Below are 21,161 nucleotides of genomic sequence, written 5' to 3'. Positions count from 1 at the left end.
GCCTAACAGATAAAACGGTCTTGTGTCTTAATAGGATACTACTATATGTTTATAAACATTGTTTGCGCTATGAGGGTTGGCTCTGGGGGTTTTAACGATTCATTCATGCACACTGTTTTAGGCTAATGCAAGCTATTAACACAGTATTTTAGATTATAAATGAAGAGAAAGAAAATAAAAACCACGATGTAGGCTAGTTACAAATATTAAATAGGCCTAAATAGTTAGACTTTGTGCATGCTATCTGCTCATTTAGCCTATTTCACATCCTTAAGAGCCACAGAAGCACGAGAAGAGTAGCCTAAATAATCACTCATGCATTTGTAAATATTTTGTTACTGAGTTTTAAAACAAGAACGAATAAAGTAAATAACCACTCACACATTTGAAACAGCTTGTTACTGAGAAAGTTTAATTGTCATTATTATTTACTATAAGACAGTTTAATCAAAGTTAAGAAAAAGCATACATAGACCCACACTGAATCACCCACAACCCATATTTCCCAGTCATTCCAACACAAGAGGAAGCAAGATTCTCTGCATTATATGCTTTAAAATCTTGATATTTCTCCCTGCATTTTGATGAGGCACAAGGATTATAATACACTATACTTAACTTAATTTAGTTGTATATAGATAACTGTAGGTAATATCATGAATTTCATAGGGTCCTTGTTTGTGATGCCCGATTTAAGCGCGTTCATGAGAGCTAACCTTTGTTTACTACTCTTGCTTGCACAGTCATCGTCTGATTCTAGCAATATTTTTAGATGGTAGTAAGCAGATAAAGATTATGTGACTGATGTGACTGTTGACATTTAAATCTGAGTCCGAGATAGGTTCAAGATTCTGAGGCTGCTCAAAACTGTTTTAAGGAAGCTAGTGGGTAAAACATCAAGGCAATAGGTGGATGAATTAAGATTGAAGATAAAAGTGTTTTATTGCTAATGGGATTAAATTTTGTCATCCATACCAAGTTATTTCTGGGGTGATGATGCTTTTTTTTACTCCTTTGAATTTTCCAACATGCAGAAGACGACCAGCCAGATAGGAAGGGGTTGCGTTTGAGCAGCGGATAAGACACATGCCTTTGGTGTAGGAGATCAAGGTTTAATTCTGCAACACATCCGCCAATGCAGCCCTAAGCAACCCACTTCCCTAGTTGCTCCAGAGGTGTGTGACATATAACTGTAAGTCGCTTTGGATAAAACTGTAATGTTCACTTCTGACCTTATTAAAAGGGCATGTAGAAATGAGGTCTGTCTTTTTTTCTAGGGGTGGTAGCGTGTGGTTAGCTATGGCTAGATCAAAGATCACAAAGAACACAAATGAGCGGAAATAAGTGTAAAAACTAGAAGAGATTGTAAAATCAATTTGCCGTGTCCCTTCTATGCTAATACAAGGACTTAACAGATAAAGCCCTGCAGACAAGCTCACAAGCTCACTCATAGGTTACATCTGTTATTCTGCCATTTGATCAAACTTTACATTAAAATGAAAAAGTTTAATACATGGTAAAACTATAATTGTGGAAATAATGCCAGTGTGTTTACAAAAACATTCTTTTTTTTCTCTCAAAATCTCACAAGCAGATTTCAGAAAAGTTACTCAACGGAAATTATAACTTTAATTTATTGACAAATAAAACTGTGCTGCAGAAACAATTGCTAAGACATGGTTCTCGCAGACAGGAAAAGTCTGACATTAATCTACTGGAAATAAAGGCATTGGTAAGCTTTTCTTGGTCTTGCTTGCACAGTCATCCTCTGATTCTAGCAATATTTTTAGATGGTAGTAAGCAGATAAAGATGATGCGACTGTTGACATTTAAATCTGAGTCCGAGATAGGTTCAAGATTCTGGCTTGACTCTTAGTTCTTTGATTAGGCTTCTCAAAACTGTTTTAAGGAAGCTAGTGGGTAAAAAGTCGTTGTAGTTGAGCAGGAGTTCCTTTTAAGACTTTTGTAACACCAATAAAAATGTGAATCTGTTTTGCTTGAGGATATTACTAAAAATGTATAAAAAGTTACAAATAGTGCCATGAGCATGAAGTAGAGAAACACAAGGATCACCAAGCCACAGCAGCAAGCTACTCATTTAACACTTTTGAAATTTAACCTCTGTAATTGTAATGGTAATTGGTATTGTAGTGTCTGTACATTTGATTTGCCTGTACAGCACTGACAATCAGTATAATAATGCAAATGGAGATCGCGATGGAAGCCAGGACAGTGGCCCAGATGTTGAGACAGCGGGCAGTTGAGCCGTAGTGTCGGGCACCCTCCAGATCTCCAACCACCTTCCGGTCCCTGGCCTGAAGGACCAAAGTATATTGATTTTAAAAGTGGATTCATAGCATTGTTTTACCTCCATTCATTGCTCATTCATGATCGACCTCAAGGGAACCTAAACTTCTAATGTTCAGCATAGGCTCAATCTCATGATCTCCTGCAAACGCTTTAGATTCTTGTATTTCTATGCTGAAAATGTGATAAATTTATAATTTTATTATATTTATTTACATATTGTTGGGGTGTTTTTATAATTGTTCTACCTCTGATTCTTCATATTGAAGAATGTCCAACAGAGTTCCTAACACATTTAAAGTATCTGTTGTTGTCGTTGTGCTTTTATCAAATTTATTCATGTACATTTTGGCATTCAATTGTTTTATTAAAATGTCTCAGTCTTCCTAAAGAAGTTGGCAAACCCTTCGTTTTTTTCCACTAAGAACTGTTTTTGCTAAAATTCTCTTTTTTTACTATTCTTTAATAATAAATAGAAATTGGATATTGAGAACTGTCACTCACTCACCTTGATAGAAAAGATGAGAGCTGCCAGTCCGAGGCAGAACGGGTTTGAGTACAAAAAGCAGCAGAGAGACCAGATGATGTGGTCCTTGGGGGGCTCAGTGGTCATGTTCACAGTGGTGTACTGAACCACTGTAGGTCCTCCAGGCTGTCCAGGCTGGACAAACTGCCCATCATACCTTCCCTGTAACGGAACAGCATCAGCCGGGTGACCTATAGGATTCATCGTTGTCAGCTTAAAGTAGTTTAGAGTGTAGGTTGCAAGAAAGTGTGCAAGAACTGTCACTGTGTTGACTTCCTTTTAAAGCTCTTGGAGGTTAGCACCAGCCTTTTATTCCACCAAGAGCCAATGAGGTAAAACCAAGCTAACCACACTTGACTTTTTGAAGTATCAATCATTTCCATAATATCTATCCTATATGTAATCAAGTTGTGATCAATGAAGACATTTTTTACAATCATTGATTGTAGAAACAAATTTTAACTGTATTTTACAGTATTGCAACATGTAGGTTTTGTCTAATCAAATGCAACAAATACTATAACAATAATTGTGGATGGTAATCATGTAGTTTATTTTACAGTATTGTACATACTCTAATCATTGAAGTGCACCTTTGTGGCTCTGTTTGTTAGAGCATAAAGCTACTAGTTTAAATCCCACTGAGTTCACATACAGTAAAAATCTCACACCTTAGGTTGGTGATTCTAAAGTTTTGAATCTGAACATATCAGGCAAATGAAACAACAATACAAAATGTACAGTAAATTAAGCAATTACACACAATTAACAATAACAATGAGCATAGTGATAGTAAAAGGTATTTTAACAATAGAGAAGAAAATCTTAACAAAAATTATTCATGTACTTGTATAAAGATTATGAATTTCAGTGTGAAACTTGCCTTACATGTTTTTGTTGTACTCAAGTTAATGTCCCACATTAGGAATTAAAGTCTTGCTATCAGTTCCTCTATGTACACAATGAATATCTCCCCTCATTATTATACTGTTATTTCCTGTTAGTATAGAATAGTAAAATGTGTTGATATTTTTGTATTCTTACTGCTAAAACAGTATACTATCAAGTATAGTGTATAGAATTAGCATACTTGGGAGGAAGCCTTAGTCTTGTTTTACTAAAGGTGATTGGGAAACATTTGGCTCAAAGAGAGAAACAGGAAACCCACTAAACCCACTAATGTCAGATTAAATCTGTTTTGCTGCTGTTTCATCAAACCTGCACATTACAATAAAATGGTTTTAGTCGATTCCCTGAATTACATTTCAGTTCCACTCCACATGCTGTGTCAAAAGATCCATGAAGATGCAACCCGAAGATGCAAACCTTTCACCTCATCAGTCACAGTGGGCGTCCAGCTCATTTTAAGCCAGGCTTGGAAACAATTGGTATCATGCTTTCCAATGATATCAATAGGCCTGTGGCTTGTACTACACAGGGAGTTCAACCTAACCAGAGGTAACTCAGGGTTATCAATCAAACTCTGAGAGCCTAAACTGGTGTTAAACGGTAGGCTATTACGAGAATGTTGGTGAGTTGAGACGGTGTTAACCCTTAATTGGAGTTGGTGCGCGTTCGCATAAAAGGTGCGTGTTCGGCCGTGCAGGCAGAGTTTTTCCGCAACGGCGCATGCTCCGTATTTCTCCAGAAGAAAGCACGTTCATTGTGTCAGGACATGATGAATGTAAAGAGTTAACGGCTAAATCTAATATTGTAGCGGCCGACAAAGTCAGGTAGGCTTGTTGGCATCGCATTGAGTAAATTTGTAGCCTAATTATTTTCCCAGTGTTGTTAGTGTAGTTCAAATCTCTATTATGTATTTTATGGGCTCTTATTTTATGTGTAATATGATTAAAAAGTAAAGGTACAACTGCACATAAGGTCCATTGTAATAAAAAAAAAAAAGGAGCCAGCGACAATAATCCAACACAAAATTTAATTAAAGTAAAGTAAAGTAAAAGACTTGAATATTCTCTGACATTGCAGTCATACATTTATGAGAGAAACTTCACTTTGCAAGGCTGCAACATCACACAAACCTCTGCAGTGTATGAATCCAGTTAGATTTAGCAATCGGATTTTGCAGTGAGGTAACACTCGTGCGGTTTAGCCTACAGTCACTATCATGCACCTTAGAGACTTTGCCGTGGATTGGGCGTATTTAGAAGAAAATACCAGTGATTTTTGATTTTTTTTAGACCTTAATTTCAGAGAATTACCGATTTTTGTTATTGTAAATTTGACACTTTCATCTAGGATTTTTCTTTCTCGGTTTAGGCTCTGTAGTTTTTGAACACATGTGAATACACTTAAGATAATTCAATTATAGCCTACAGATGGGCTACATCTAAGAAACTATCCCTTTATTTAATTAAGATCTCCTGTCTAAAATCACCAAGGCCGCTGTATGAACGTAATGCTGTGTTAAGAATAACAGCGCAGTGTAAAAATTCAGGACAAACGAACAAAACCTGCTTGCAGCAGTGTAGAGGTGCACTACACTTACTCTATCAATTTTCACCATTTCATTTTCATTTGTTATCAATAATGAGGCTGTTTTAAGCTAGTTCTTGTCAGTTTTACCAAAAACCTCACCAACATCACTGATTAGTTGTTAATATTCCATTATATTATGAGTTATAATTTTTGAAACCTTAACACTACATTATAAATCTTGCAACTTTTCACTTAATATATAAATCATGCAATACATCCATATTTGAAGCTACTAAGAGAGGCACATAAATGCAAGTAGGAAAAACTGTTTTTGTCCTGGGACTGAAAGGGTTAAAAGATAGCTGGAACAGATGAAATGGAGACAAATAAAAGCTGCTGATAAGATTTCAAATGAATTTCAAATGAATTAATACAGGCACTAAATACAGAATAGTTTAAAAACACACAACCATAGCAGGTTACATGGGTGATTCATATTGGACAGTGATACATTTTATTGTTTGCATCCTGTTTGGGATCTTCAGGGTCTCTTCCCAGGATGAAAGTGGCTAACAACACATAATTAGGCTCCTCTCAAAGTTAATACCATTTTAGGTCAGAACTTGTTAGTCAGTGTAGATTTACCACCAATTTACATCATCACAACAACCTAGTACACACACACACACACACACACACACACACACAGAGGCATTTTTGGAATTGATTAACTCATTGTACTTGGCAGCAGATAGAGTCAAATGATTTTAATGCAATCTAATACATTTAAATTATTTTAAAGGCTTTATGTGGTAAAAGTCAAGCAATCAAATTAGCTATGTTTCTGGTATAACCAGTCAACAGTCAAAATTAAACACTGTGGTGGTTTTAAATTGGAAAAAAACTAATCCTGGTGAATATTTCCAAAACAGCTGTTCAATCAAGACACATTTACCTCACAGTGTTTTATCAGACATCAAGAGCCTCCTGAATATTGCTAGCTATGAGAAATTTGAGAAAATCGTCTGCATTGACTGAATTAAAAATGAACCAACCCCATCCCACATTCTACATGGTTAGTATTTCAGTCTTGTCACCGATGGTAATTGGAAAGTTAAGTCAAATTTTGTTACTGGTAGTAGCAGTTGGTTATCAGTATGTATCAGTATCTGCTCTTAGATAAATGAAGGGGCTCCCCCAGTGGAAATTTAAGGCATCACATCTTAGAGGACGCAGCGACAGCCGAGACTCCTGGACGGCTGTAAACATGGGTAGTTGTGTTCTGAGAAAGTGGGAGAGAGAGAGAGAAATAGTATTAGCTGAAGTAACCAATAAACTGGTGTTATTATAAAATAACAAAGAAACCCTGGACAAACTGGTCCTGAGCATTGTGCCAGGAAAATTCTGACATTTCTGTATTCTACACCCCTCATGCTCTCTCCATGAGGCAAGAGATAACTGAATTTTCCTCCAGGTATCAATGAAGTCTTATCTTATCCATTTCAAATGGCTCCCTTTTAAAAAAAAACAGTGGTATAACTTCACTTTGTTTATGCTTAATATTATTCAAGAAAATGTTTAATTTCCATATTTACTAACCACAGATTGGAGTGCTTTCAAAAATGGAAGATAATTATGAAACCAGTATTTTGACAGTCTAGAAATACAGGTTTCTTTGAATGTTATGGATAGTCAAATAAGTTGAGATCCCAAAGCTCTTGCTATTACATTGCAAAGAAGAAAACTAGAGCCTTTCTCCCTTTAGTAACAACAGTGAGTGAGAAAAAGGAAGTGCAACGTACTTCCATCTGCAAAACACAGAGCTTAACAATGCTATAAGAAGCAATATATTGAATAATGATTAAAAGAAAGATATTTGGTATAAACATGATATGATGATGATTGAAAATCAGGATCTCTTACTGATACTGAAGATGAATAAATTGAATTGATCTTCTGATTGTAAAATTAATTATGAGATGGGCCTAACGGACTATGAGTCAATGGGAGAGAAGGGTCAGCAAGGAGAAATGAAAGGGCCAAATAAGGACATCTTTAGCCCAACTAAATTTAGGGATGACCAATCTATGTGACAGTAGTCACGTGGACAGGAAACGGGTGGTGGCAAAGTGCTGCTTTGAGCTAAATACACCATCATGTTTTGAAAGAGAGCAATAGAAGAAACACAGCATCCTAACATATTTACAATGAAAATGCTAACACATTAACGTTTAGCAGGTAACGTTGCTATTTTAGCAATCTCGGAGTAGTGTGTTGGCATGCTACCATTTGTAAAGGAGAGCCATTAGTTAGAGTATTTGGTCATAAATCACAGTATTAGAAAGTAAGGGAATCTCCAACATTTTCACAGACTCATTTTCTGGGGAATACGAATGTTTCTACCAAATTTCGTGGCAATCCATCCAATAGGTAATGAGTAACAAGTTTTATGGCAACTCTGGACCACAGAGGTGGTTGGACGGACAGACTGACCACAGTGATATCCCTAAGAGAAACAGTATACCAACTTAACACTAGATAGAGACTTTTCTTTTTTTACCTTCTGGGCCTCCACATTGTACTTGTCAAGAAGAGCCTGAACTCGGTTTCCATAGTCTGGATGGACAGCCTTCAAATTCTCGACCTGCATGATGAACCAGACAATGACACACATATTTTCTCAATCTTTTTTAAATTTCTAATGAGAGATCTCTGAATTTCTTTTATATTCTATGGTCTTCTTGCTTGGGCTTCTCTATTCACGTCTTCGTGCAACAATCTGTATTTAGCAACATTTCAATCCGAATCTGATGACAGTTGGATTGTTTGGTCACTGTCTATCAAATCTGCCACACCGACACAGTCCGGATAAAAGCAGAGTAACTAAGATTTTGAGTGTTAAACAATTTAAAAAAAAGACAATAAGATATCTTAAGGTATTTTTTAATAACTGATGGTTGAATTTAAAGTTATTGTTACTTCTGAAGCCAAGTTTTTAGGGGCTTTAGAAATAAACTGAGAAACTGTGAGAAAGTAACTTGTGGTGGAAATCTTTGTGCAAAGTGAAAACCGCAGTGCAAACTTAAGCAGGAACAGAAAGCTTTACAAACATCTAAAATTAACCACAGGGGTTTGAGTCGTTGACAGGGTGGGTGAGGGAGATGAGAAAGAAAAAACTAAATGTAAGAATGGACTCTTTAAATGTTATTTTATTAGGTTGAAATTCAATTCTTGGTCATATTAAAATCTCTTTACCATGACTACACAGAGGATACTCATAATCACCTTCCCCTGACAACTTCAAATCTGTTGGAAAACTGAGTCAGTGCATTGACTAGTTTAATAACTATATCCCAAAACTTTCTACAACTCGATAGTGACAAAACTGTTTCAGTCACTGTTTCGGCAATGCACAACAAAAACATCCAGAACCTTAGAAATCACTGAATGACTTATCCCTCAAATATACTGCTAACCTGCTGTATACAGTGTAATAATACGTTATTTGAAGGTGGGTGATTGACTGTGCTGTCTTAAGAACAGATAGACTAACTTGTCAGAGTTAACTTGCATACATTAGTTTTGTGCAGCAGTGTTCACGATCAGAAACAATCCTTACTCCAGCGCATGATCATGTTTCGATTCAAATTGTGCTGAAAGAGGAGGGGCTTTCACAGATGGGTCCATGGTCAATGTATTTGAGAAAGAGAGGGGAGGCAAGTATATGCGCTGCATGGAGCTTTACAATCAAATACGACTTTACCAATTTTAAATAGTAAAAAAAAAAAAATAATAATAATAATAATAATAATAATAATATGTGGCGATCAGCGTTGATATGGTGGTGAGCCGCCACATATAAATCAAAGCATGGGAAACTCTGCGATCTAAGGCATTCCCCAATTCACGGTTTTAAAAGCAGGCTCAAAACCCTATAAATTTTTCTGCTTTCTATGTGTTTAGTGCTTTTTATTTTGTATTTTTGCTTTTTATTTTACTTTATTTTCTTTCATTCATTATATATTTATAATTATTTTAAGACTGTATACATGCTCAAATTTGCTTTTATTCAGTGTTTTAAAGTCCCTTAAAGTTTGAATGTTTGTAAAGCACTTTCAAACTGCCATGTGAGTTACTAACCACATTTCCTGAGAGCTGGCACACTGTTAGTCAAAAAAACTGGTGGTTTATTCACAAAGCAACTCTGACTGCATGGAATTGGCACCAACCCAAATGTTAACCATCATTCTTTGAAAAAGATAAAGATAAAAAGATATTTATTTTCTTTGATATTAATATGTACATAAGTACATGTCAATTGATTTATAGTGCATTTCCTTTTGTGGAAACTCTTTGACATGGTCATTCACTCAAAAATACCACTTTTTTATATAATAATAATCTTTATTTGTAGTGCTTTAACAAGTGTAAAGACAATAATACCCAAGAGACAATAATACAAAACAATACAAGATAAAAGCATGAAAACATTGAAAAGACTAAAATATAGATAATATAAAATTAGTAAAATACAATAAAATAAAAGGGATAAAATAAAGTCAAATAAGATCGGGAAAGGCTCTCCTATAAAAGTATGTTTTAAGAAGGGACTTAAAGCACGGCATATAATAGAAGCACGGCAGCATGAAAGACAATTAGGTGTTGTGGACTCACCATGCGTTTCTGGATGAAGAGCTGGGCTCCCTTCAGGGCCCCTGCCAAGTTCTGGCAAAGTCTCTGGCGCTCCTCCTCGTTCAGCACCTGGGTGTAGAAGGTACGAACCTGCAATACACACAAAAAAAGTTGAGAACCTGTACAAAGTGCATAAATAAGAATGAGATTATTTCAATTACAAGGTCAAAACACAAATTGCAGTTTAAAAAGCAACTATTTCAACAAACCAATTGGTGCCCTGCCAGTATAGTGTACTGTAAATACGACTTACTGTCCCCTTTACCCAGACATGTGGATAATAAATTATGTTATTTGTATTACTGTCTTTTTAATTGCAACGGTAGTGGTAGGGTGGAGGGGCAAACAGAGCAAAATTTTCATACATTCATACAACAAATCTAAAGTCCAATATTCACTTGTGTTAGTTCTGTTTTTGGTCTCCACTTCTTAATATCTGGCTCTTCTGTTGCTAAGTACTACACCTCCTAGTTGCTAACTTTGTCTGTCTGTTTGGTGCTGGGCAGGAAGCATACAGTGGGTTTTACACCGTTGTTTTGCTGGAAACCGCTGCTTGCACTTGCATAAAACAGTACTTGTGAAAGTAGTGAGGGAACAAGTAGAGTTCCAGGCTGGAAAACCAGAAAGATTTTTTTTTTAGGCTCGGGGGAAACAAATCTTTAAAAAGTCACACTTAATTCTGTAAAAAATATTTCGTTTTTAAATAAATTTCTATAGAATAGTCATTGTTACACGTTATTTAGTAGAGAAGAGTTGAAGATTTTAATTAGCGTTACTGTTTTTGATTAAATCAGAGTGATGGACCCAAGGATTTAGGAGACCTGTCCCCATATTTAAACATATTGTATATTGTTTGCAAATTGACATGACTGTTGATGTGAGATGTATGACTTAATTAACAGGAACATATGTAATATACAAATCAAACAAATTTATTCAACTATTATGTACATAAATGTCCTGGTCACAGAAAACAGGCCTACTGAAGTGTGATGTTATCTGCACCTGTGTGAAATTGTCTTCATCTGCACTGTTGTAACGTGCCACATCTGGAGACACCTTGAATTTGGACTCCACACACTGAGGCTGGGTCTCTGGGGCACTGAAGCTGTTGGGATAGTAGTTTGGAGCTCCACCTAGAGGCCAGACAGACCAAACACTGGTGAGTGGGGCAGGAAGAAAACTAATTCTGTGGGTTCAATTCTGCAAAAGACAACAAAAGAAAAGCTTACTTATAATGAGTAAATCTGATGCCAGACACATCAGTCACGATGGCATGTTGTAAATGCTGTGTTAAACTTTTCAGGTAAGTGTTTTGCATGGTGCAGATGACTGTGTTAAGTGATCATATATTGAACAGAGTTTGTATACACTGGGCAAATGAAAACATTCCTTCTCATATACCTGCTTTTTAGTGATGGAATCGCTTGCGAAAAGCACTGAACCACTATGAATAAAGTGTGCCGCTAAAGGTTAATTGTGCCAATGCATTTGATACATCCAAATACTGACATCTAGTGGACAACTCTTGGTATTGTATTGGAGTGAAAGGATTAAAGCAGGGCTTTTCAAAGTCTGGGGCCGCGGTCGAAAAAAGGCCTCATTGACCTCATGACGTTTTCCATCGAGGTCAAGGAAAGGAGGTTAGGCAAGATGTAAAGGAGAATCCATAAGGACTTAGGAAAAGAGGACCACAGGGCTCAGAGAATCCGACTGCTCTAGCCTGCTGTAGAAGTTACCCAGCTTGATCCTTGCCTTTATTAAGGCGAGGCTGTCAGCATCTGTGACTGAAATAAAATTAATTTGCTGAAGGCTGCAGTACATAACGTGAGGCTACACGCTGCAACATTAGCCTCACATTGATCGTGTTACAAGACCAGTAACAGCTCGCTTGGGTCTCAGTTATTGTTGACAGTTTAAGATATATGCATATTAGCAAGTTATGGCATAAGAGAGAAAAGGCTTAATAGCCAATGGTAACTTACATGGTGATCAAGCTCCTTTTTCTGTCATGGTTGGCGATTTATTTTTTTATTGTAGAAAACACTTAATGGCTTATTTCAACAACCCAAAACATAAAACGGTGTTGAAAGTATTAAGTATTAGTATTAAATTACAAAAAAGCCAAAAGAAAACAAACCAAAAGACAGGGGTAATTGTCAGTCTTAGTATCATAATGCCCGTCTGTATTGCAAGGATCTTGCTAAATGTGGTTGATGGATTTTATTGTTTGAGTTTGAGAACGTGCGCCGCTTTAAATGTTGCCACCACAAGGAATTGTGGGATGGCATTCTCTCCTTTCCTTTCATAAAGGATGGTCCGGTGTACCCTATGCTAAAGGAGATATGAAAGGAAGCATTGAGGCACCTTACCTTAGCTTTTAGGGAATTCGAACAACTCTTATAATGGCTGCCACTGAAATACTTACGGTTCACTTTACTCAGTTAGGAACCTTAAGCAAAAAACACTTTTCGAACGCAGCCTGAGACTGCGGGCCTCCCCTGAAACTGTTTGGAGCCCCCCCCTAGGGAGGCCCACCTCACACTTCCCCTTGATTAAAAGGATAGGTTCACAGTTTCACAATATTCATTAAGCTTTTTAGTATAAAATTCCCTCTTTGGAAGGAAGGAAAATATCTTTTCATGGCTAGTACAAACAGAAAGAATGATTACAGCAAGCAAACCTGTTTCAATGTACATACTGGCACCTCCCTTTTGTTTTAAGACAGACTTGAAAATTGACAGGTCAATAATGTGCCAAGTAGTCTGCATAAAGGAAGGACATAAACATTAGTAAAAATATGCGTTCTAATGATTATACTAACTACTTTTGATGTTCTGACAAACAATAATGTCTTGTACTTGTGTATGTTATATCATCACTATTAATTGACAATTAAGCATTTGTGTCTGTCCTTGTTATCGTTTGAAGAAAGAAACGAAGGCACAGTAACAGACACACAGACTGCACTATGACTTACTTACCTTGGTTGTCAAACATGCACATTGGACCGTCACGCTGGTAGTTGGTCACACGTGCCCTGAAGGGGCAGTTGACGGGGATCTGCAGGTAGTTGGCTCCCAGCCGGTGTCGATGTGTGTCTGGATAGGAGAAGAGACGACCCTAAACAAAGTCATAGGAAATAAACAAGACAGAGCATTGGTAAACTGTAGGTTTCTCAAGCATTTAGCCCTACTTTAGTTCTGCTGAGAGAATAAAAACATCCAAACTTGGATATCAACAAATCACCACACAGATGCCTGAAAAACCTTTTACTGGAATTGGTGTCTTTTTTAGTAATGAAAAAAAAAAGTTTTAACTTATTAAATTTGCGGTGTCCTCCATGTCCAGGCAACATTAGTGTGATTAGATCCTGACATGATGTAGTACAAAAGTGGACAAATGTTTCCTTTTTGTTGAAACAGCAACATATTCTGGTCACTAGCAGTTTTGTGATTTTAATGCACATTTAGATATAATAATGGCAGCAGGCTACACTTTTTATTTACAATTTAATAATTTATTAACTTTTTTCAATTCAATCTGACTGAAAAAAAACAAAACACATGTCAAGAGAAAGTCTGCTGCGGTGTTACCTGCAGCATCTTGTCGGGGCTCGGCTCGATGCCGGGTGGCATGTTGCTGGGGTCAAAGGCCAGCTGCTCCACCTCTGCAAAGTAGTTGACTGGGTTCCTGTTGAGAACCATTTTGCCCACGGGGATCAAAGGGAATTCTTTATGTGACCAAACCTGAATGGGAGAACTCGATTAACTGAAAAATACTGTGGCCTACTGCTCTAATGGCACAACACCACACACGGAAGTATTTTACATGTATGTAACATCACCTCATTTCCTCTTTGTATAAACATTCAAAATTGACATCTGCGTTTATTAACTGGACAGTTAAAAACATAACATAACTAACTAAAAATAATGACCACAATCCAAAACAAAGCGATATAGAAATGATGCATCCAAGAACACATACTCCGAATGCACATTTTAAATAGCTTTTCTATAAACTCATAAAATAGGGAACTAAACAATACTACACTTAATGTGATATGTGGTCATGGCTTGAAACAGCTTAAAATGGCTTGTGTCATTTTCTTCACCAGGTGACAGCAATAGAGTGATGTTCCATGCTGCAATTAATTAGTAGGGCTGACAGATAATGGCATTCACTTCTGTCATTGTAATGTTCACTAGAAAATAAGTGCCATAATGCTTGCCTAGTGGCTAGTCAGACAAGCCCTCGAAAACACAGATGGAAAAACACACTGAGCTGCAGCGCACAGTGACAAGACGTCCGCCTGCTGCTTCTCCTCTCCCCACACTAGCTACCCTCCAGGCAGTCAGTGGACATCAAGTTGTTACTGTGATGTAGAGACAGTGCACAGTTAACACTTTACGTATGCAAGATACATTTGTTGTTACAAATCAATAACTCACCACTCTGACAATTCTGTCCAGTCTATGTTGCTAAGCTGGTAAGGGATATACAGCTGAACCGAAGTCATGTTTACCGGCTTTTCAGGACCCGCCCTACTCTGCTTCTGATTAGCTAGTAGTCCTTCCCTAGGAACTGCACATGTGCAACTCTGAAAAAAGATTTTATACAATTAAGATGCCTCACTCTGTGGCTAAAACGGAGCGTTCAACACAGGGTGAAAAGAGGATCTGCAGCAAAAAATATGGTGTTTTTTGAAAATTAAACCATGTAAACCTGTTCTGGTACAACCCCTAAATAAAAGTTTGAACCTGAAAATGAGAATAATATGACCTCTTTAATAATGTCAATAACCCATATTACAATTCGCTCTCTTGGTGAAATTCTTGAATTCTTCAACAAAAAAACGTCTCTCATCTAGAACTTCTTGTTCTGCTGTGGCGGGATGTGTTACCTTGGTCAGATCGAAGGGGTTGAACTGGAACTTCTCGGCCTGCTTGAAGGTCATAACCTGGATGTAGAAGGACCAGGATGGGTAGTTGCCATTGGCAATGTTGTTGAACAGGTCTCCAATGGCATAATCTGGGTTGGTGGAAGCCAGGCGGTCTGCCTCCTCTACTGGCAGATTCTTTATTCCTTGATCAGTCTAAAAAAACATGTGCATAGGACATTACATGGGACATAACTAAGCAATGCAGGACATTAAAGTTAAATGAGGGTTGAACCAGGTCTCAAACAGACCTTGTAATGGAACTTGCAGTAGACACATTCGCCAGCGGCATTGACCAGTTTGAAGGTGTGAGAGCCATAGCCATTCATGTGACGGTAGCCATCAGGCAAACCTCGATCGCTGAACAAGAAAGACACCTGCACAGGGGATACGGGACAGAAGACACAAGATAATGACAAGACATGCAGCCTTGTTGGGTAACGATTACTGCAAGTATAAAGACAATGAGGCAAATTATTGCAAATAATGGAAGAGCAACATTACACTGAAACACTACATTACTAAAGTATATTTTGTTAATCTTTAATAAACAAGTCATATCAAGAGCCATTAACTATAAATCTTCCATGTGAAATATTTCTCTGTACACTCGACTAGAATCTGTCTTCAACCGCAGGCTCAGGCTCGGCAGCAGCTACCTGATGCAGGCTTTCAGGCCTCAGGCTCCAGAAGTCCCACACCATGTCTGGGTCTTTCATGTGGGTTTGGGGATTGCGCTTCTGGGAGTGGATGAAGGACGGGAACTGCATGGGGTAAAGGGGATGACACAAATGTTATCAAACGTGTATGGTCATTTTTGTGCTGCAGTATGATGTACAAATTTGGTTTCCATGTGAGTTTTTGCAATAAATTTAAATGGCTTTTAAAGTTTTTAATTTTGATATTTTTAAACTTGGGCCCTATTTTACACATTTTGGTGTCAAAATGACTAGCGGGTACAAAAAGTTCTGAAATCAATGCTACCCACTAGTCATTTCGACAGCAAAATATGTGCAGTACAGAGAGAGGCTGGACAACTTCTCTTCTTCTGCTGACCCCAGGCGGATGTGGCAAGGCCTGCAAGCACATCACCGACTACAAGACTACCATCAACACGATCATCCCTACAACCAACCTGCCGGACCTCAACATATTCTATACCCACTTCAAGACCTCCAGCAACAGCACAGAGAGGAGGTGCACACACACTGGTCTAATAAACCTCCCCCCACTAACAGGCTCATCTGGCTCAAAGCTCTGCTTTTAATACAGTCATCCCCCACAAACTCACCCACAAACTGTCTACACTTGGACTGCAGCCCACACTCTGCGACTAGCTCCTGGTCTTTGACTGGCAGGCCCCAGTCAGTCAGGATCGGCAACAGAACCTCAGCCACCATTCTAACAAACATTGGCACTCCACAGGGATGCATCCTCAGCCCCATCCTCTACACCCTGTTCACTCATGACTGTGCTGCCTCCCAAAAGACAACACCGCAGTGATAGGATGCATCACTGGCGGGGACGAAGCAGCCTACAGGAGGGAGGTGGCCAGCATGGTGGCATGGATTGAGGACAACAACCTCTAATACTGACAAAATGAAGGAGATAATAGTGGACATGAGGAAGGACAGGAGACCTCATCAGCCATTGTTAATCTGGGAGCTTGAGGTAGAGAGGGTGAGTAGCATTAAATATCTGGGTGTCCACGTCAGCGAGGATCTCACTTGGACACTGAACGCCACACAGCTGGTCAAGAAAGCTCAACAGCGGTTGTACTTCTTGAGGAAGTTCAGTATGTCAGTTCGGTATGTTACCCAAGATCCTCAGCAACTTCTACAGGTGCACTGTTGAGAGCATTCTGACCAGCCGTGTGGTATGGCAGCACTTGATCTTGCTATGGACCGCAAATGCCTGCAGAGAGTGGTGAAGACAGCTGAAAAGGTGGCCAGGAGTCCACTACCCGCCCTGCAGAGCATCAAAGAGTCCACAGGAGAGCTGCCTCCATTATCAAGGATACCACCCAACCCCAACACAAACTTTTTACACTTCTACCCTCGGGTCGGAGGTACAGAAGTGTGAAATGTAGGACTACAAGACTGAACTCCTTCTACCCCACTGCCATCAGACTCCTTAACAGTTAATAGGTGTGTGGACTCCATAATCATGCCCATCTTTATACTGTACCAACACATGTTAAATGCACTATTATTGCACATTGCGTCATGCACAATTTTCACATGTATATAATTCATCAGTTGCACAACTGTTTAATTTGTCTGCCTGCATGACGACGAAGTGTATATATTTGTTAATAGTTTTTATATGTCGATCGTATTTTTTATTGTATTTTTATTTATACATATATTTTATTGTAGAAATTTAATGTGGGCAGCAATGTAAGAATTTCAGTGTAAAGGGAAATTTGAACATCCGACAATAAACACTTTGAATCTTGAATCAAATAGGGCCCACTGGAGAAACTAGTTCCACAAACTGTTGCCACATTTATTTGCATGTTTAAGTGATTTAATATTATGTTATTTAATAACATGTGGCCCTCCAGTAATAATTTAATGCCAATCCAATTCTGGCTCCTACACCAACTATACCCACTCACCAGCAGGGCGTCCCTGATGAAGAAAATGGGAGTGTTGTTTCCCGTCAGGTCCCAGTTGCCCTCCTCAGTGTAAAACTTGACTGCAAAGCCTCGGGGGTCTCGCACTGTGTCAGCTGATCCTGATTCGCCAGCTGAAATAAAATGCAAATTTTAATCATTCAATCATTAATCAAGCAACTGTTTTGAATTAGAGCTTCAATGATTAGTCGATTAAGCATTTAGCCGATCCACTGAAAACAACTGAAAATAATAAATTTTGAAAATAACTTTTCGTTGCAGCTCTAAAGAACATTTATTCAAATGAATCTTCATCCACCAGATCAGCTAAAGCAAACACTTCTAAGTCTGAGTTGGAGGAGAAGGCGTGGTCTTTGTAGTTGTGTAGCAGTAAGTGTAATTGGCACATTGCACCTTTTGATACAACTACTAATCTTAAAAAACATCTGAGCCAATGAGTGTGCCAAACTAAAATACTCGGGGCACAACCCACCTGTTGAAGAGAGATAACCAGTGTGGTGCCAGTTTCAAACAACCAACAACCATAAAATTAGGTTGTAGTTCAACTACAGATGTCCTTTTATTCAAATATATATAAAAAAAATTTAGAGCTGATACAAATAATATCTTTGAGAACTAATCTGAAATAAACTGCACTACTACACTATCTTGTAAAAGTGTATTCTACTAAGATGGTCTATATTTGTGTATATTTAAAAGAAACCGTTTTTATTGGGCAGAACAATGACAGAAAGAACATTAAACAGATAGACCTGAAGTGAACACACCACCTTAGGCAGAACAGAATCTGCCTTATTGACAAAAAAGTCCCCTTTCAACTGGATGGTACCAGCTCAACTCACCTCGACCTGACTCTCCTTCTTTGGTTTTACATTGGGAAAATTTGGTAACTGGTAAGTTTTTTGGCATCACCTCCACCGAGGTTCATAACAAGCTAAAGCAATACCAAAAGGTGATGTAAAAATACTGCAGACTACTGATTCGTCAGAGAATTGTCACTATTCCCTGCATCATCATTGCTCGCGCAAGAGGGGGTATACTGAACAAAAACGCCTTTTAAATAGCCAGAGATTGAGAGAAAGTAACTGTAAGGACACTCTCTGCACTTTATTACTTTGTTATTACTGTTATGTGGAGAGGTGTGTGGCGCTCGGTGTGTGTGGGTGAAGACAACCTACATTGAGGTTAAAACAAATGTTGCAGCGACTTTAGGGACTAGCAGAAAAGCTAATTTGTGTTTCTCCCAATTTTTCTCTTTGTCTTTCTATAAGCTTATTCTATGTCTGCAGAATACATTAGCAGCAGGAAACATGACAATGTGTGAGGATGTTAAATCTAGGGGGAAAAAACATGTCCATAAAAAAAATTCTACATATTTTTGATATCTTAGAGAGAATATCCATAATGCATTTCATTAGCTCTGTAGTTGTACTCTGCATAATGGCAATAAAGGTGGTGAATCTAAGCTAATCTAAATGGAACAGTGATGGTATGAATCACACACGGTTATTCTTACCCACAGTGGAGAAGCGGACAGCAATAGGTGTAGTCTTGCCGACATGCTCAAACACCTTGGCCTTGCAGTAGCGAGTGATGTCATGAGTCACCTCAAAGTAGCCAAACGCCCCTGCGTCATGGAGGAAAAATAAAAATGTGGTTCACATATTTGTATCAGAACACACATATTTGACATCAAAGGTCCGGTCAGATTCTTAGTCTATTTCACAAGCTTGACTTCTTTTGTTAGATTAAAAATAAGGTTTAAAAAAACAACAACAAAACCCCCCCACACGTTTATGGTTTTGGTATTGTTTTGGTATCCATATTAACACTCAGGTATTTTATCATACGACATTTCTCAGTTTTAAGAAATATAAAATTCTCCAGTAGCACCTCTGTAATATCATCCTGATAAAGCCAACATAGAGGTGACACAGAATCCACCACACAGAAGAGACTGGTTACTAACCAACACTCACCTGCCCCTTTTGCATGCACCACTCTCTCTGGGATTCGTTCCCGGTCAAAGTGGGCCATCTCATCCGTGAACACCACATCCTGGACCAGCAGAGGACCCCTCGGTCCTGCAGTCTGCAGGTTCAGCTTATCTCCAACAGGATGGCCAGCCCCTGTGGTCAGAGTGTCTGGCCTCTGTTGCAAACAGAATTCATGTTACAGAAAATAAACACCCTCACTTATGCAAGATATATGTATGTTACGTTAATTATTAAGCTAAGAAAAGATCTGTTGATTATTTTTTTTTATAAAATTGCTTAATTGTTTAGTGAAAATGACTAGATGGTCCGAGAGCCCAAGCAATCATCTTCATATGATCTTGTTTTTGCAGAAACAGAATATCAACCAACTAATTTACGCTAATGCTTAAAAATCCCTTCCTACTTGGCACTGAGACAACAGGTTTGCATAACAGATGAGTGGACTGCCTGAAATTAGGTTATGAAAGCAGGTAACTGCATGCACATTTCTGCAAATGGCTTGGCACTGATGCCTTGCACCAAACGTGCTAAAACTATAAAACTGGGTCCACCAAATTAATTTGCTGAGATGACATGAACTACCAAAATTCAATTGTTCCCTCTTCATTATTTTCGCAGCTGTACATGAGTAAAAACATTTGGACTTGCCTAGAAATCTGCACACCTGCGCAAACAGCGTAAATAAAAAAATAGTGATTCAAGTAACGTTACAAAATGCAAACAAACATGAAGTGGGTTTACTTAAGGTGACACTAGCTATGTGCTCTTATGTAACTAGCAGGGTTGAAGTTCATGCATCTGGATATGACCTACTTCGTACCCACACTGAATTCTTCTCCTTCGGGCTTTTAAAGATGTTTGCGTGTTTATTTAATCACTGGAAACGTCCCATTTGATTTCTTTAAGGCAGGGGCCAGTTTAAAGTTAGCATCTAGCGTTAGCAAACAAATGTTGGCATGTTTGCTAATGAGCCCCTTTCATTAACAGCGACTATAAAGGGTCCTATAACAAACAGTTAACAGTACAACTACTACTACTACTTGGAAGTATTTTATTTACAAATAACACATGCAAAGTCAGGCTTCAGTGTTGAACGACAGTTCGCAAAATAAGCTAGCTTTAGTTTTTGGCTGTTAACGTTAACATTAACGTTAGCTGGCTGCCACAAACGACCTCTCACCCATTTATCCCCGAACCAGCCAGGCAGCGTTTCGCAGAACAAAACACTTGCTCAAATGCAAGACATCTACAGACCTGAGAAGTTCTGTGCTCCTTCCATATCTTCATTTGATCGCAAGCTTTATCTCGGTTGTCAGCCATCTCGACTGGTCAGCGCTACTGGACGTTTAGACCACACACTGATCAGTAGACGTTGCGGAGAAAAGCGTTATCTATCCTTCCCAATGCCTGAAAAACTCTTCCTGGACTTTGCTCAATGGTCCCGCCCCCTCCGGCCCCCTTCTCTTTTGATTGGCTGAAAGGAGGAAACTGACCTACTTTTGATACGAAGAGAAAGCGCCACTGCGCTGCACAGCGCACCACACTGCAGTTTTGTTTATTCTCTTTATATATAATACTAAACTTGTGGACACACCTTAAAGTGAAAAACACTACACCTCACAT

The 21,161-nt window shown here is 38.4% G+C and overlaps 2 protein-coding genes across 2 annotated transcripts; both read right to left on the bottom strand.

Annotated features, from left to right (window-relative positions):
* Positions 1-391: 391 nt before the first annotated feature.
* LOC119893049 (dispanin subfamily A member 2b-like) lies at positions 392-3,117 on the bottom strand. The gene is made up of 2 exons (XM_038704977.1): positions 2,816-3,117; positions 392-2,315 (listed from the first exon to the last, which is right to left on the bottom strand). The coding sequence occupies exons 1-2, from the start codon at positions 3,035-3,037 to the stop codon at positions 2,115-2,117; spliced, it is 423 nt and encodes a 140-aa protein (XP_038560905.1). The 5' UTR covers positions 3,038-3,117; the 3' UTR covers positions 392-2,114.
* A 2,323-nt stretch (positions 3,118-5,440) lies between these two features.
* Positions 5,441-20,953, bottom strand: cat (catalase). Its single transcript, XM_038704976.1, has 13 exons — positions 20,793-20,953; positions 19,521-19,692; positions 19,058-19,168; positions 17,524-17,654; positions 15,563-15,667; positions 15,155-15,280; positions 14,868-15,059; positions 13,558-13,710; positions 12,946-13,084; positions 10,967-11,097; positions 9,944-10,051; positions 7,830-7,913; positions 5,441-6,551 (listed from the first exon to the last, which is right to left on the bottom strand). Exons 1-13 carry the CDS (start codon positions 20,856-20,858, stop codon positions 6,486-6,488), a joined length of 1,584 nt encoding a protein of 527 aa, XP_038560904.1. The 5' UTR covers positions 20,859-20,953; the 3' UTR covers positions 5,441-6,485.
* Positions 20,954-21,161: the final 208 nt, after the last annotated feature.

Source organism: Micropterus salmoides, unplaced genomic scaffold (genome assembly GCF_014851395.1).
Source record: "Micropterus salmoides isolate LMB-PRFRI ecotype aquatic unplaced genomic scaffold, ASM1485139v1 Ms_hic_scaffold_8, whole genome shotgun sequence".
Classification (NCBI taxonomy): Eukaryota; Metazoa; Chordata; class Actinopteri; order Centrarchiformes; family Centrarchidae; genus Micropterus; species Micropterus salmoides.
The sequence above is the reverse complement of the archived record's forward strand: the minus strand, read 5'-3'. Positions and strand labels throughout refer to the sequence as shown.

Bases quoted from the DNA above. Each gene is read 5' to 3' on its own strand.
- cat (XM_038704976.1), bottom strand. From the start codon at position 20,858: ATGGCTGACAACCGAGATAAAGCTTGCGATCAAATGAAGATATGGAAG. The intron at 13,085-13,557 runs GTAACACCGCAG...GACTTTGTTTAG, and splicing joins GCCCCGACAAGATGCTGCAG to GGTCGTCTCTTCTCCTATCC. The intron at 11,098-12,945 runs GTAAGTAAGTCA...TCTGGCCTCTAG, and splicing joins GTGCATGTTTGACAACCAAG to GTGGAGCTCCAAACTACTAT.
- LOC119893049 (XM_038704977.1), bottom strand. From the start codon at position 3,037: ATGAATCCTATAGGTCACCCGGCTGATGCTGTTCCGTTACAGGGAAGG. The intron at 2,316-2,815 runs GTGAGTGAGTGA...TTGGTCCTTCAG, and splicing joins CTCTCATCTTTTCTATCAAG to GCCAGGGACCGGAAGGTGGT.